General features: G+C 36.5%; 1 protein-coding gene across 3 annotated transcripts in view; it reads right to left on the reverse strand.

The window, feature by feature from the left end:
• LOC141452495 (uncharacterized) overlaps window positions 1-17,770 on the reverse strand; it is a 155,083-nt gene that overhangs the window by 41,942 nt on the left and 95,371 nt on the right. For all 3 annotated transcript variants that reach the window (XM_074124699.1, XM_074124697.1, XM_074124698.1), the window contains exon 3: window positions 10,848-11,000. In XM_074124699.1, coding sequence (XP_073980800.1) covers window positions 10,848-11,000 — 153 coding nt within the window. The remainder of the gene's footprint in view (window positions 1-10,847; window positions 11,001-17,770) is intronic.

Raw genomic sequence — 17,770 nt, forward strand, 5'->3', positions numbered from 1 at the left:
AGTCACTTTATTTCAACATATCAGCTGTTCCATTACGAACGAAATAACATTCTCCAGGATAGGGATATTGATAATGATCCTGGAAATTGCTCTCTTAGTTATCGGATACAATTTTTTTTTCATCGATTGAAGTTTAAAAAAAAAAGATTTTTGTTTTACTTTCTCTTTCTAAGAAAGAAGAGTATTGCAATATATTTCCTTTCCGGTCTCAGAGTACCTCAAAACGAATATTTCCGGTAAAAACCCCAAAAAGACGATTGCAAAAATACCCTCTTTCAAAGGAGGTACACAGCAGAGAAAAGATAAAAGCGATTTTTGGTCCTCAACTGATGTCTAATCAAAGTTCATAGTGAAAAAGGTGGGTACTTGGTATAGAATTAAAAAAAAAAAAAAAAAAACGAATGACCTTGAACATGTCTAGACAGGTTGACACATTTTAATAATAAAAAAAAAAACACTAGTATTAAACAGCAATTAATCATTAATTTCCACTTAGTTATTATTTCATTTTCTCTAGCTAAGTAGTTTGCGTCTGTGTGGGTAATGTCAAAGGTCACATTGGCGACCCCGCTAACGGGTCAAAAGGGAATTAGAGAAGAAATTTACTAATCATTATTTAATACACGATCCAAGAAGGACGTCTCAATTCATGATCGATATAATTGTGTCATTCTTTATATCTGGATACAGATTGTAAGTAAACTAACAAAATTTAATATTTTTGCTCTCGCTGTACTTATCTCAATTTGTGCTTTCACTTACTTCCGGCAAAAGGAAGTACGATGATTATGCCAAATTTTAGGATATCCATCTTCCAAGTAGTGGAGCTCTTAGTGAGAAAACTGGTTCTTATAATTGAATGTCTCACTACAAGCGGAAATAGTGGTATGAAGAACTTTCTAACAAATACGAATAAACAGGAAGGGAGATTGATGAAAAAGTTTCAGGAGCCAATGAAATGCCGATATTGACGTGCCTTAAATAAATAATATACAGGGTGAACCATGAACTAATGTCCATAGGCCTACTGTGTGTAGTACATCTAAAGCCCACATTAGGCCAGGAAACTTTTACTAAAAAGTGCCAGCACCTAGGTCTGATAATGATCACATAAGGGCCTAATGAGTTTTCTTTAAAAATTTCCGATTACTTTTATTTTTCCAGCATCCGAAGGAAGATTGAGGCTGTTTGGAGAATAACTTATGCTTCGAAATGGTATCAGTTTTTAGGAAAATTTATCTGTCTTTCTAACCGTGACAACAGAATCGAATTCGGACTAAAACTTTCTGAGTAATAACATTTTTATTGGGGAAAAAGTGATATTTTTAGAAAGAAAAAAATGTAAAGTGACGTCACTCAAGAACAGAGGAAAAGATGAAGTTGGCCAATACGTCATTGAAGACCACTTTAGATGTACTACACACAGTAGGCCTATGGACATTAGTTACTGGTTCACCCTGCATGTTATACGAGGGTCGTTTGAAAAGTCCGTGCAAAGTCAGAGAGATAGCACCACTGGCGCGTATCGAGGTTATGTTTAGTTAGTAGCATCTCTTGGAAGAACACACACCAAGTTTCAGCCAGATCGGTCTATTTCTTTGTGTTTGGCATTCGTTTGAATCGAGGAAGTCGAGTGATTTTCAAAAAATGGACGAAAAAGAATTTCGTGTGTTGATTAAACACTACTTTATGAAAGGCAAAATGCCTGAGGAGACTAAAGAGAAGCTTGATAAACATTATGGTGACTCTGCACCTTCGATTAGAACAGTTTATAAGTGGTTTCAAAATTTTCGGAGTGGCCATATGGGCACAAGTGACGCTGAACGTTCTGGACGCCCTGTTGAGGTTACTACTCCAGAAATCATTGATAAAATCCATGATATGGTGATGGATGACAGAAGAGTGAAGGTGCGTGAGATTGCTAGTGCTGTGGGCATCTCGAATGAACGGGTACATAATATTTTGCATCAACATTTGGACATGACAAAGCTATCCGCAAGATGGGTGCCGCGATTGCATTCGCTTGACCAAAAACGAAATCGTGTGAAGTGTTGCAAGGACGGTTTGCAGCTGTTCCAGAATAATCCGCAGGACTTTAAGCGTCGTTTCGTCGCTGAGGATGAAACATGGATACATCTCTACACTCCTGAGACCAAAGAACAATCGAAACAATGGGTTACCAAGGGGGAATCTGCGCCAAAAAAGGCGAAGACCGTTCCTTCGGCCGGAAAGATTATGGCGACTGTCTTTTGGGATTCGTAAGGAATAATCCTCATCGACTATCTGGAAAAGGGTAAAACTATTACAGGTGCATATTATTCATCGTTATTGGACCGTTTGAAAACCGAGCTGCAAGAAAAACGCCCACGATTGGCCCACAAAAAAGTCCTTTTCCATCACGACAACGCACCAGCTCACACCTCAGCAGTTGTGGTCGCAAAATTAATGGAAATAGGGTTCCAACTAGTTTCACATCCCCCCTATTCTCCAGACTTGGCTCCCTCGGACTACTATTTGTTCCCCAAAATGAAGAAATGGCTGGTGGGAAAAAGATTTTATTCAAACGAGGAGGTGATTGCAGAAACGAATGGCTATTTTTCAGACTTGGACAAATCCTATTATTCGGAAGGGATCAACAAACTAGAACAGCGTTGGACGAAGTGTATAAGCCTAAAAGGAGACTATGTTGAAAAATAAAAAAGGTTTACCCCAAAAAATTAAGTAGTTTTTATTTTTGCACGGACTTTTCAAACGACCCTCGTACCTATAGTACATCTGGTAAGAAACTGAAAATGAGTCACTATTACATCTGTAAAACTACACTTTCCACCAAAATGATCCGCCATTCGTTCTCAAAATATCTTAAACAAGAATTTTTGTTGAATAATTCTTCAAATAAAGATAAACTTTTTTTTCTTATTTTAAAATATCTTTGTTCCGGAAATAGCAGGAAGGTGTTAATAGGCTTCTACCTAAAATGTTATTTCAGGGTAATTTCCGGTAATAATGTGGCTGTGAATGGTTGGTATATCTCTAGCTTGTTGCTAAGGAACGATTGGTATATCTCTAGCTTGTTGCTAAGAAACGATTGGATTAATTATATTTATAAATTTTAGTAAAGATTTATAAAGAGGTATAAACTAGAGAAAATCTAGGAATTATAACTAACTTTAAGCGCAACTATTTTAAACGATTAGAATAAATAAGACTTCCAAGTAATTTAGGAAAAAATATTTGGACTTCCTCTAACTGCTATAGTCAAACTTCTGATTCGTTAATTTTTATTTTTTTCCCGCAATTCCGAACATTTTAGCCTTTTTAATTATTACCAAAGTAAAAGTAAAGTAAAGTAATTGCCTATTTTTTCAGCCGGGCTTTACGTCCAACTACCAATTAGGTGTCGTGGACGGAGGCGACTAGCAAACATACTTTACTATAAATTCCTCATCTTAACCCATTAAATAAAATGCAAGGGCTATACTAGTACCGCAATACATCTTAGTTTTGCGGGTCTAGCCTATAACTGCCTAACATACTTTACTATAAATTCCTCATATTAACCATTAAATAAAATGCAAGGACTAGACTAGTACCGCAATACATCTTAGCTTTGCGGGTCTAGCCTATAACTGCCTAACATACTTTACTGTAAATTCCTCATATTAAACATTAAACAAAATCCAAGGGCTATACTAGTACCGCAATACATCTTAGCTTTGCGGGTCTAGCCTATAACCGCTCGTCTACCGTGGCGCCATTATTACCAAAATGATACAGTTTGTAAAACCGAAATGGAATCTGAAACCGAAGCCTAAATCAGCCTCTCTCTTGTATACAGGGTGAACCAGTAAGTATTGTCCATAGGCCTATGTGTAGTACATCTAAAGTGGAGTACAATGACGTATTGGCCAACTTCATATTTTCCACAGTTCTTGAGTGACGTCACTTTAAATTTTTTTCTTTCTAAAATTTTGCAATAAAAATGCTATTATTCAGAAACTTTTAGTCCGAATTCGATTCATTTTTGGGAAAAATTTTTGAAATGCTGGAAAATCTATATTTAGAAAGGTAGCATTTCCGGTTGAAGCTGAAATTTCTTTAAATTTGAAAATTCAGCCCTAAATTTGATTCTTATTAGCATTATCTAGGTGGCAATCATCCTGATGATTTAATTTGGAAAATATTTCCACTATTAATTACTAGAAAGAGCAGTAGAAAGCAAAGGAAATCATGAGAGCCATTTTCGAGAGAGAGAAAATGGTACTTCCGATAGATATATTTTGATCCAAACCTTGTGACGTCTTTAGATTTTCTGCGCATTTTTTAGTTTCTGAGTTTTAAGGTTCACAGAAACCGCTTAGTACAGACCGAACTCTCAGGAGTACACAAAAGGAATATTTCAGGTAAAAATTTCCATATCGTAAATCTGTGCAATTCTATAACACATTAGTGTTCGAGAAAGTAAAAAAAAAATCGATAATTAGAATCGATAATTAGTATCGATAATTACAAATGGTAAGACAAATTGCCACGGAAACCGCGTAGTGGATTGGTTAAAATGGACAATCGAATTGGCTGTGCATATCCGGTTCTTTGCATTGCTTCCCCCCCCCCCGGAAATAAAATCTTTAAGGCTGTTGGGTCCGTTTTTGTCTACCTGTTAACGTGCTAATTCCAAATTGATTTTTTTTTTATTATTATTTTAAATTTTTGAATCCCAATTTAGGTTTCTGCTTAAAAAAAAAACATTTAACGTAAGTGAGAAATTTAAAATATGTTCCTGTAATGATCAACTGATAAAGAGCAAGTACAGCCGGAGAATGTAGATGGCCAACAAAATAGGCTCTTCGCTCAGAAGGTGGACCAGAGAATCTTCTAGCGGCCCTCTTCCCCGGACGGAGGGCATTAACACGATAACTTATTGCTCCCACAGGTAAAACACTGGCTATAACCCACTAATACAGCATCCCCCCCCACGCCTAGAACATCAGGGTACAGTCCCAGCTGAAATTCAGCTATATACTGATCAGCTGTCCTATTTAAACGAGAGGTAAGTTTGCTTTTTTATAACCTTCCTAATATCACCTGCCCAATTTTGGACTAGGTTTTCATCCAAATTACTGATAAAGTGTCCCCCCCCCACAAATCGTTTGAAACCATTAGTCATAATAATTGGTGCCAAGAGATGGGGAGGGGGCTGACTGAGACGGTTAGAGTGGGAGAAATGGGCAAAGTGGAGAGGCTGAGGAAGTATCGCCCCAGGAGGGATATAGTTTCAAGGGTGGGGCACTCGTACAGTGTACGTAAATTGACAGAGACCCATCATTTCCGGAAATACACCAGCTGGCCTCCATATCGCCTATTTATTAACACTTCCATGCATGCGAACTCAGTTTTTCTCGCCCCCCCCCACCATCACCTTCTTTCTAGTATTTTTTAGAGAGCTTTGCCTCCCGCCGCAGCCCCCGAGGATCTCTACATGATAGATTGTGTTCAGTTTCCCCCCTGGGGGCCGAAAGTAGGGGGATGTATAAACAACTCCAAATTGGACCAGCTATTGTTAAAATAGATCTCTCAATATTGATAGATTGGATACTTCAAACCCAGAGAATCTACCATACGCACGCAAAAGTTGTATTTTATTCGGTTAGTTGTCACGGCATAGAGTAATCTAGCTAGCATGTCCTTGAAAAATGTATATATATATGTATGTAATAAAATGGGTTATACATGTGGGATTTAACCAAACATAAAAAAAATAATATATACAACAAAAAAATGGCGTAAAACAAACCGATGCTTGTTTTTTTTTTCTCTCTCTTTTTCTCATACACGTGTATGTTTCTCAATAATTAAAAACAAAAAAACTTGGTGAAAAAACAAACATACCGACTTTTTTCTCAATTTAAAACTTTTTTTTTCAAACAATATATTTCAATGAAATTGTCTAGGCTGAACCGAAAGTATTTTCGAGGATGTTTTAGACAATTCTATAAATAAATAAATAAATAAATAAAATAAAATAACAATAATAATAATAAAAATAATTTAAGAACTATATGGATAAAACATTTAAAAACTTCTTAACTACAGTTAAAATTATTGTTTTATCTAGGCGCCACGATAGCCGAGCGGTTGTAGGCTAAACCCGCAAAGCTAAGATGTAATGCGGTACTAGTCTAGGCCTTGCATTTTATTTATAGTGTTAATATGAGGAATTTTGTAGTAAAGTATGTTTGGCGGTTATAGGCTAGACCCGCAATGCTAAGATGTATTGAGGTACTAGTCTAGGCCTTGCATTTTATTTATAGTGTTAATATGAAGAATTTTGTAGTAAAGTATGTTAGGCGGTTATAGGCTAGACCCGCAAAGCTAAGATGTACTGCAGTACTAGTCTAGGCCTTTCATTTTATTTAATGTGTTAATGTAAGAGAATTTGTAGTAAAGTATGTTTGGCGGTTATAGGCTAGACCCGCAATGCTAAGATGTATTGAGGTACTAGTCTAGGCCTTGCATTTTATTTATAGTGTTAATATGAGGAATTTTGTAGTAAAGTATGTTTGGCGGTTATAGGCTAGACCCGCAATGCTAAGATGTATTGAGGTACTAGTCTAGGCCTTGCATTTTATTTATAGTGTTAATATGAAGAATTTTGTAGTAAAGTATGTTAGGCGGTTATAGGCTAGACCCGCAAAGCTAAGATGTACTGCAGTACTAGTCTAGGCCTTTCATTTTATTTAATGTGTTAATGTAAGGGAATTTGTAGTAAAGTATGTTTGGCGGTTATAGGCTAGACCCGCAATGCTAAGATGTATTGAGGTACTAGTCTAGGCCTTGCATTTTATTTATAGTGTTAATATGAGGAATTTTGTAGTAAAGTATGTTAGGCGGTTATAGGCTAGACCCGCAATGCTAAGATGTATTGCGGTAGTTGGACGTTAAGCCCGCCTGAAAAAATATGCATTACTTTACTTTTTTTTATTGCTTTATCTAAAAAATCTATTTTTTACCCCATTTATTTATTCAATAAAGTCAGGTGTACTGAGAACGCAACAGGTAGAACATAAAAAGCTGCTGAACAATTAGACAAGTAGATCCAGCTGAAAGGCTTACAAAGTAATTAGCCACTTCTTATTTTCCTAGGCTGTTGTAAATTTGTTTATTATTTTAGCCACCCCATTTAAATAAATAATTGCGCCAAAAAAAAAAAAAATGGCGGAACATATGGGTTGAAAGCAGGAGCGTATTAAATTTTTCAGCAGCGGGTAGGTGGGGGAGCATGTGCTTGTAAGGAGGAAACAAGATTAGTTGGGGGCAGCGAAAGGGTGTGAGGGAGGGGAAGGAATTAAGAATGAACGGTAGGAGGGGGCGGTACTACCTAGCCGCCTCCTCGGGGAAGGCCAAGAGTGCATTTAGATGTTTCAATAATAGATGCAAACAGACGCCAACATCTGCACTGGCCCGGATCTAGATTAACTATTATTTGATTTCATGCTAAATTAACTATTCACCAGCCAGCCGAACATAAGCTACAAGAATACGCTATGCCAGACTCCGCGAGATTCCTGCAATGAATTCTGCAGCAAAGAGCAATACCTGTGAGAACAGAAGAACACCGTATTATTGTTCTTTTTCTCGCTACTAAATAACCGATGAAGTTGAAACCTGTTCAGGGCAGAGAACTGCTAAGATTTGATAGTTTTTATTAAATTTAGATGAAAACGTAAACAATTCTAGTGAATATTTTGAATATCCAGCGCATTCTAAACTTTTTCATCTTGAGCCATGAACTTTACAACCAAATACTTAAAAAACTTTTCTCTTTTTAAATCTTAATTATTTTAATTTATTTATTTTCACAACTGCAGTATATTTCTGCAATAAGTTGAAGCTGATACAACATGATAACAGAATAAATACATGAATACATGGAAGTGGGAGAATTCACCCATTGGTGAAACTCCCAAAATGGTACAGTTCCACTATTGTACACTGGCACACTTACTTCATTTAGAAGATCGCGTGGCCAATTGCCCTTCAACCACCTGGGAGGATTTCCTGGTAGAGTAATAAGCTAGGGATACTAGTGAAGTGATTGTGAGAAAATCTGAGGGCCTGCAGCTAGATTCGAACCCGTGATCTCCGCGTTGGAATTCAGACATTAGCTAACCGCTGAGCTAATATCCCTTCCCTAATCATTTTATTATTATTAATTTACGTAATTAAAAAGTAAAATCAAAGTAAAGTAATGTCTATTTTTTCAGACAGGCTTTACGTCCAACTATCAAATTAGGTGTCGTGGACGGAGGCGACTAGCAAACATACTTTACTATAAATTCCTCATATTAACTATTTAATAAAATGCAAGGCTTAGACTAGTACCGCAATACATCTTAGCTTTGCGGGTCTAGCCTATAACCGCTCGGCTACAGTTTGTGCTTTAATTTTCTTGATGTATAGAATTTCCATTGAAACCGGTAATGTTCAAGAAAACGTGACGTCACAGCTATCTCAGAATCCGTACTGAAATGTTATTGATGCCAAAGTATTAGATATACCATATATATATATATGGTATATATATATATATATATATATACCATATATATATATATGGTATATATATATATATATACGTTATGTCCATGTGCTTTGACACATTACAGATATCTCCAATAAGCGGTTTTGTGAGAAACTAAAAAAAAAAAAAAAAAGAACTTACTCGGCGGACTTCGGTGAGAACTCGAAATTGAAAAATCAGCACGATTACAATACTTCCTCTTAGAAAGAAAATAAAGTTAGTCAAGCGGAAGTGCCACTTCACTATAGTTCCATTTTTTAAAAGATTTTCTCGGAAACGAAATGAAACCATTTCCTTTCTTTAACTTCTTGTGCTCATGGCACTCATTTAGTTTATTTGAAGCATTTTTCCAGGGAAATGCATCTTAGGGACTTTTAGGGGGAGGGGGTGGTGGGAGTGAAGCTGTCCTCTAAAGTGTCATTTAAGTGCATTGTATGCACTCATTACTAACAAGAGAAAAGTCGTATTGAATGTTAGTAATAGATTTTCTTTCTTTTTCTTTAAATTAAAATTCTTTGAAAAAATATTTGGTCTTGCTAAAAAGAGGGTTGTGAAAAGTTAATGGAAAGGTTTATCAGCGTAATATCAGGTGTAGGGAAAATTGGGTTAGCAGAACGTGAGGTGGGAGAGCTTTAGTTATTTGTAGACCTCCAGGCGGCAGCACCCTCCATCCGGTCTGTTCTTTCTTTTTCTACGCCCGCCTCTACCCGTCGCTGCTTTTTGCGCCCTCTTTAGACGCGAGTTTCATTCTCCAGTAAAGTTGGAGGATGTTCGTCTCGTTTTAAAGAGATAAGCATTGTGCCATTGAGCGTCACTATATTCACCCCCCCCCCCTCTCGCTACAGAGACTCTGTATCTACTCGGTTGGTGACTTAAAAATCTTTACAAACACTTTCCACGACCTTGAAAATCTGCTGTAGACACGCCCCCATACACAATGCTTTTTTTTTTCTTTTAATACTGATTAAAATCCAGGTGAAGAAATATTTATTTCCGATTTTAGTCATTATTTCTTTCGTTACCGACCTAGAAACTAGAACATCTTCAGGGCTTATACTTGTTTTACATCAAGCAGCGTCTTTGCCTTAAAGCTGGTGTCTTCTGTCCCGACTGTTCAGGTACATAAGAGTACCTTGAAAAGTTATTAAAATAAAAATTATAAAAGGGCGCCACGATAGTCGAGCGGTTATAGGCTAGACCCGCAAAGCTAAGATGTATTGCGGTACTAGTCTAGGCCTTGCATTCTATTTAATGTGTTAATATGAGGAATTTATAGTAATGTATGTTATGCGGTTATAGGCTAGACCCGCAAAGCTAAGATGTATTGCGGTACTAGTCTAGGCGGCCTTGCTTTTTATTTAATGTGTTAATATGACGAATTTTGTAGTAAAGTATGTTTGCTATTCGCCTCCTTCCACGGCTCCTAATTTGGTAAGTTGGATGTAAAGCCTGCCTGAAAAAATAGGCATTACTTTACTTTGATTTTACTTTTTATTTACGTAAATTAAGAATAATAAAATGACTAGGGAAGGGATATTAGCTCTGTGGTTAGCTGGATTCCAACGCGGAGACGCTGGCCCTCAGATAGTCTCTTCCTAGGAGCTTCTTACAGCTCACTGTCCGGTTTCACCAGAAACAGTGTTTCTGACCAGAGGCCGACAGTGAACTGAAAAAAAAGCTCCGGACGTCCATGACCTAAGATAAATTGAAGCGCTAAAATAAATCAATAAATAAAAATTATAAAGAGTGAAAATATTATTTAAGTGACATAGTGCCTAAAACTGGGCAAAAGTCTGGTGTAAAGTAAGAGGACGATAGGTGGCGAGGAGGGGAGACAGAGTTGTGAAAAGGTCAATTTTCTGGTGACGGCTTGACCTTTGCCTGAAATGAATGCATCAATTATTATAAGGAATTCCATCGAGAGTCTCCAGAACGGGGGCGCTAAATGAAAATATATTAAAAAGTGGGTGAGTGAGAGAGAGAGAGACCGGAAGAACACTTCACAGGGTTATTGGAACCCCATAAATTATCTCCTGCCTCTCTTGCATCTTATAGCAAACTTGGACTTTGTCCTTCCGGGCGACAACTACTGGCCTAAAAGAGCCGACCCGTAAATGAAGTCACATCTCTTGGACACTGGGGTCTCCTAACTGTATAGTCAGGAGAGAGTGTTCAAACTTTTTGCTACCGTAGTTCCCAAAATCTGCTCTAGAAGATAAGCTTTAAGTCTATAAAATTAGTAATTAAAAAACTGTTTAGTACTGACCGGGTCCACATTTGTCTATGTGGTTAGTGGCCGTCAAACCGGGTCTACATTGGCAGGTCTTTAACGATGGGTTGCAGATGGCACCCCTGAAGCCGCATTCGCTCGTTTCTTCACATTTATCGCCGAACTTCTTCGTCCCTGTCGGCTCCTCCTCTGTGAACACAAAATGGTATGTTTTAAAGAAAAATTATCATTATTAAAAACAAATATTATTTATGTTAACAGCGTATTCAATTTTTTCCAATAACGGAGTTTTCACCGTTGAGTGTCTGACAACCTGGAAAACCTGAAAGAAAACACTCCCAAGACTATCTCTATCCGCGGTTAGCGTAATGGTCACTTTAAAATTAAAACAATTACGGGGGGAAAAACGCTAAAAGCTACAAAAACATTTAGTTAAATTGCATTTCCGCCATCAGTTTTTCAAATTTGGGAAATTTCCTTAAAAAGATCATAAGGGGGATCTATCAGTTTACAAGGGAAAATGTTTTTTCACCACCTTGAAACAGGAAACTGTAAAGGAATTTATTAATGAATATCTAGGTTTTGTGACCGTAAATTATTGAACTAAGGATTCAAGATTGAGGCGAGGAATCGGTCCAAATAAAAACAACTCGTCTTTTTGCCAACGTTTCGACAAACGTATATTGTCTTCTTCAGGGCCTGGATATTACAAATACAAAAAAAATACAAACAATTTAGAGAATCAGTAACATAGAACATCAGTAAAAAAATAAGTAATAAATAAAATAAAAAAAATAAAATAAAATAAAATACGATCAGTTTATTATAATTATTGAAACTGATGTGGCTACTATGCGGGTTGGTTGAGTAATTGAAAAAGTAAGTAAAAGTAAAGTAATCGCCTATTTTTTCAGGCAGGGCTTAACGTCTAACTACCAAATTAGGTGTCGTGGACGGAGGCGACAAGCAAACATACGTACATTACTACAAAATATCTCATATTAACCATTAAATAAAATGCAAAGCCTAGACTAGTACCGCAATACATCTTAGCTTTGCGGGTCTAGCCTATAACCGCTCGACTACCGTGGCGCCTGGTATATATAATATAAACAGATATAGCGGGACATACACGGGAATTTTGGTAATTACAATGGGACAAGATTCAATAGACCAATTACAATGTTCAATTTTGACAAAAGAGTAAATAAAATAGATATTGGGAAATTTCTTTCAATACAAAAACAAACAGGAAAAACCAAAAAACCCTTATGAACTAAATAACAAACGAACCAAACAATTAGAAGTAAATTTTAAAAAACACAGCAATACACAGTTGGATATCTATTTATTTTTTAATGATAAAATTGTAGCAATTTGCTAAATTCGACGTGTCTGTTCTAAAGTTTACCGTGTTGTTTTTGTTTCGCTATGCGGCACATTTCTAGAAAATTACATTTGAGTAAAGTAAAAGTAATCGCCTACTTTTTCAGGCCAATTACCAACTACCAATTAGGTGTCGTGGACGGGGGCAAATAGCAAACATACTTTACTATTTCTCTCGCCTCTTAACCCGCTCGGCTACCGTGGCGCCTGAAAATTACGTTTGTATTGGTTTCTCTTTCCTATCGAGTACTGTCACATTCTGAAAGTCAAAATTGTGTTTATTTTCAATGTGGTGTCTAAAGTTGCGCGGTGGAATTGTCATCTTTTTTTTTTTTTTTGTCTTACAATCAAATTGATGCTGGTACAACCCTTGCCTTGCATTTATTAATAGTAAATGATACCAATGATGCTGGGACTTTACAGTATTTCTAACTTTATTGCCATCATCAGTATTACAAAGCTCCTTAATGACGTAAAAAACAATCAGGATAGAAATGTTTTGGATGAAATTATTTCATGGGAGACGGGAAAAAAAGAAGTTCTGCGCTGGAATTTAAGGAGATGCGATTTTATTCCAGATTTGATGTATTGTTTTTGCCAGGGTCTGTGATAAATAGATATATACATATATATATATTTGTTCCAAATATAGACTAAGTATAAATTTACTTTACACGAGTTTACTCCATTAGAACTGAATGTCTTCTGCCATGATAGAATGTTTAGTGATATCGATAAGGGAGGGAACTCGATGAAAGGTTTGCGATAACCAGTAACTACCTAAACAACATACCATCGAGTTATTACATCAGCGTTGAATTCAGGCCAACCTATATTACTGTCTCTCTGACTATATTAGGCAAGCGGTAAGTGGAAGTATTGAAGAAATAGTATCAAATTTTCTATTTCCGGTTTTATTTTATTTAATTTCTTTTTTAACCGGAAATATCCGTTTTTACGTCATAACGGGGGGGGGGACGGAAAACCGGAGAAAATTAGTAAAGTCAATATAACCTCCTGCAAACACCTGCAACTGTACAAAGTAGATAAACAGAACGAAGGTTACCGAGCCGGATAACCTGTGCCTAGAGGTTACACACTGCTTTGGATAAACAGAAGGTCCTGTAGTTTGTGAGTGTGTATGTATAATAATGTGTGTATTATTTAGTAGAAGCTGTACAAACAAGAGTGCACTCTTGGAGAATCTGGTTCTGGCGTAGTGCCCATAACACCCGGGTCTACAGGTTCTAACCTGCACAGACCCCCCCAACCACCCACTCTTCCAACAATAATTTATCGTTTGATATTTGGCTTTAAGGTTTAAACACTTTTTTGTCCTATCAATAATAGTCGCCTTGAATGCAATTAAAGGATGGAGGGGATATGCTAAACACCAATCACGTCCTTGGATTTGTAGAAAACGAGTAGTGCTGCACGAGACCGAGACGAGGCGAGACTTTATGCAGTCTCGATCTCGGTCTCGGTCGCTCAAATCTCGTTCTCGGTCTCGTCGAGATATCTCGGTCTCGGTCTCAGTTTTTTGAATTTTTGTTTAAGTATTAAAAGTGGTTTGCTATTAATAATCTTTTCAAAAAATGTTATTATTTTCTAATAATTATTTTAATTTATAAGAATATTGTTATTGATATAAAGAAAAAAAATGTTGTAAAAGAAGACAACTACTTACACTTCAATGCATCATATGTTACTATTACTGTTATATATCTTTATAAAAGATGTTAAAAACGCGCCAAATGAAACACCCAAATAACATATCTGCCTCCTATAACAAGTCGATTCGTGAAATAAAAAATACACCTCCCAACAAACTTCCCGCTCTATTAGTTATGGCTGTTGGTGAAGATAAAGAATCTGATGATTCACCTTTTGACGACGACGACGACTGCATCAATATTTTTGCACTATTTGCTCAAAAATCAGCAAATATCACCGAAGAATGGAAGACAGAAATAATTAATTACACCAAATTAGACCAAGCACCAGTAGACGTTGACATTTTAGAATGGTGCTAATATGTATTGTGGTACTGGGTTCGATTCCCGGTCTTAGGCCTTGGATTTTATTTAATGGTTAGTAGAAGAAATTTACAGTAAAGTATGTTTGCTAGTCGCCTCCGTCCACGACACCTAATTGGTAGTTGGACTTTACTTATGTAATTCGAAGTCAAATAGATGTAGTAATATTGAACATATATAATAAAATCGTAACTTTTAATAATTAATTCAATACCCGTAATGATTATTTATTAATAAAGAACACAATTTTATAATTTTGTAGCTAAAAATTAATATTTGAAAAACCGAGACGAGACCGAGATTTCACGACGAGATATATACATGTCTCGATCTCGGTCTCGGTCTCGGTTGCTCAAGTCTCGTCTCCGAGACCGAGATTTGTCTCGTTTCTCGTGCAGCACTAAAAACGAGTAGTCGGTCAATACGTCGTAGCCTCTAACCACTCAGCTATCGAAGGCACCTACTTCGAAACATGTACTTCCGGTGAAAACACCATTTTTGCAAATTAATCAACAGTCGCCCGGATACTTCCTTCCCCCCCACAGGAAGCAGTAAGGGTACGTATGTAATAAAGAATTAGTTTAGGTCAGCTTCACTGTCGACGCCCCTTAATGTGCCAATGTTTTATTTAAATTAAAGGAAGAAGACCACAAGGTCGGACCGGATGTTAGCCCGAGATACTACAAGATTTATTATTTAGAATGCGCTGTTGGTCAGCAGGTTTGGATGACACGGTTTTACTGTGGTCACACAACAGAAGCTTTAGCTTTGTAGCCATTATGATGGAATTAAATAATTAGCTAGATGCTGTGTGGAGGCTGATGCAAGCAGCAGCCATTTCTCACTGTCTCCAACTTCTGGTAGACTCACATGACTTTTTTTTTTATTGTACCTCTAGATATTGTAAAACACAAGTGGTGGGGGCAAACACCTCATCACCAAGCAACATTTTTTATTATTACGTTCTCTTACCCTTAAGTACGAGGAAGATATTGCATCGTGCCGATAATCCATTTTCACTTTGTACCGGAAATACCCATTTTGAGGTACCCTCAAACTGCTCTGTGTTTGCGTTAGTGTATTTTATGTATCCAGGGAACTCAAAAAACGAAAAAAAGATAGAATAAATTTTTCAGAATTTTCAGAAATTAAATGCGGGACCATATTTTCACATTTAGAAATTGGCATGACACTTAGTGTTATTTCATTGAAGACCAACCCGCATTATAAGCTCGTAACATGTTAATGAATACCATGCGATAAATTATATGATGTTCGTCTGCCCTGTGTATAAATATTTGAGAGCCCAATACATCGATAAACTCTTAAAACAAAATAAATATTACGATTTAACCACTTTTTCAACATAAAATCAATACAGGAAGTACATTATATTTATTTTTAAGTCATTAATATGTTGAAGTTAAAAAAATTTTCAATAGAGGAATAATGACTGAATTTTATTTTATTATTTTATAATTTTATTTATTTTATACCGAATTTTTTTTTTTTTTTTTTTTTGGCGCATCAACAGCTGAGGTCATTAGCGCCCGGAGCTTTTTCCAGTGCACTGCCGGCCTCCGGACAGTGTTCTCTCGTTACAGACAACACTGTCCATCACCGGACAGTGAACTGTAAGAAGCTCCTAGGAAGAGAAAATTATACCGAATTATTTGATTTCTTAATGTCTTCTGTACTTTATATTAACTCTGTAAAACAAGTTATAACGCTTTTATTTCTATTAATCAAACCATATGTAATGTTTATTTATTCAATTAGGACTACTTCTAGAAATTTTTCTTTATTTTATTTTAGGCGCCACGAGCGGTTATAGGCTAGACCCGCAAAGCTAAGATGTATTGCGGTACTAGTCTAGGCCTTGGATTTTATTTAATGGTTAATACATATGAGGAATTTATAGTAAAGTATGTTAGGGGCGGTTATAGGCTAGACGCAAAGCTATGATGTATTGCGGTACTAGTCTAGGCCTTGGATTTTATTTAATGTGTTAATATGAGGAATTTATAGTAAAGTATGTTAGGCGGTTATAGGCTAGACCCGCAAAGCTAAGATGTATTGCGGTACTAGTCTAGGCCTTGGATTTTATTTAATGGTTAATACATATGAGGAATTTATAGTAAAGTATGTTAGGGGCGGTTATAGGCTAGACGCAAAGCTATGATGTATTGCGGTACTAGTCTAGGCCTTGGATTTTATTTAATGTGTTAATATGAGGAATTTATAGTAAAGTATGTTAGGCGGTTATAGGCTAGACCCGCAAAGCTAAGATGTATTGCGGTACTAGTCTAGGCCTTGGATTTTATTTAATGTGTTAATATGAGGAATTTATAGTAAAGTATGTTAGGGGCGGTTATAGGCTAGACCCGCAAAGCTAAGATGTATTGCGGTACTAGTCTAGGCCTTGGATTTTATTTAATGTGTTAATATGAGGAATTTACATTAAAGTATGTTAGGCGGTTATAGGCTAGACCCGCAAAGCTAAGATGTATTGCGGTACTAGTCTAGGCCTTGGATTTTATTTAATGTGTTAATATGAGGAATTTACATTAAAGTATGTTAGGCGGTTATAGGCTTGACCCGCAAAGCTAAGATGTATTGCGGTACTAGTCTAGGCCTTGGATTTTATTTAATGTGTTAATATGAGGAATTTACATTAATGTATGTTAGGCGGTTATAGGCTAGACCCGCAAAGCTAAGATGTATTGCGGTACTAGTCTAGGCCTTGCATTCTATTTAATGGTTAATATGAGGAATTTTGTAGTTAATTATGTTTGCTAGTCGCTTCCGTCCACGACACCTAATTTGGTACGGAAATAAAGCCCGCCTGAAAAAATAGACATTACTTTACTTTTACTTTATTTATTTATTTATTATTATTATTATTTTTGAATAAGTTATGCCCTGCTTAGAAATACAATAATTAGCGACTATTATTTTTTTTTTTTTTTTTTTTTTTTTTTTTTTTTGCGCATCAACAGCTGAGGTTATTAGCGCCCGGAGCTTTTTCCAGTGCATTGCCGGCCTCCGGACAGTGTTCTCTCGTTACAGACAACACTGTCCATCACCGGACAGTGAGCTGTAAGAAGCTCCTAGGAAGAAAAAATCTAAGGGTCAGCAGCTGGATTCGAACCCGGGACCTCCGCGTGGGAGTCCAGTATGCTAACCTCATAGCTAATCCCTTCCCTCTAGCGACTATTATTAATAATATTATTAGAGATCTCCCTCAAAAAGTGAAATAGTTTAGCAAAATAATATTTTAACGAATAAGCCATTATTTCCCTTTAAACTGTGAGGATGGTGCCCCCACCATTAGCACCTCCTATTAGTAATAAGACACTGCTACTATAATAATCCTTTATAATCCTTTAGATGACCCCCTGACCCCATGATCGCTAGGACAAGGGCCCAGATTATTGTAAGTCATTTTTTTATCTAGAATAAATTTGTAAATTTCAAGAAAACTTAATTAGAGAAAAAGATTCAAGTTTAATGGTTCACAGGGTAGATATATTTGAC

This window comes from Rhodnius prolixus, unplaced genomic scaffold (assembly GCF_049639745.1).
Source record: "Rhodnius prolixus isolate KJV_2025 unplaced genomic scaffold, Rpr scaffold_3, whole genome shotgun sequence".
NCBI lineage: Eukaryota > Metazoa > Arthropoda > Insecta > Hemiptera > Reduviidae > Rhodnius > Rhodnius prolixus.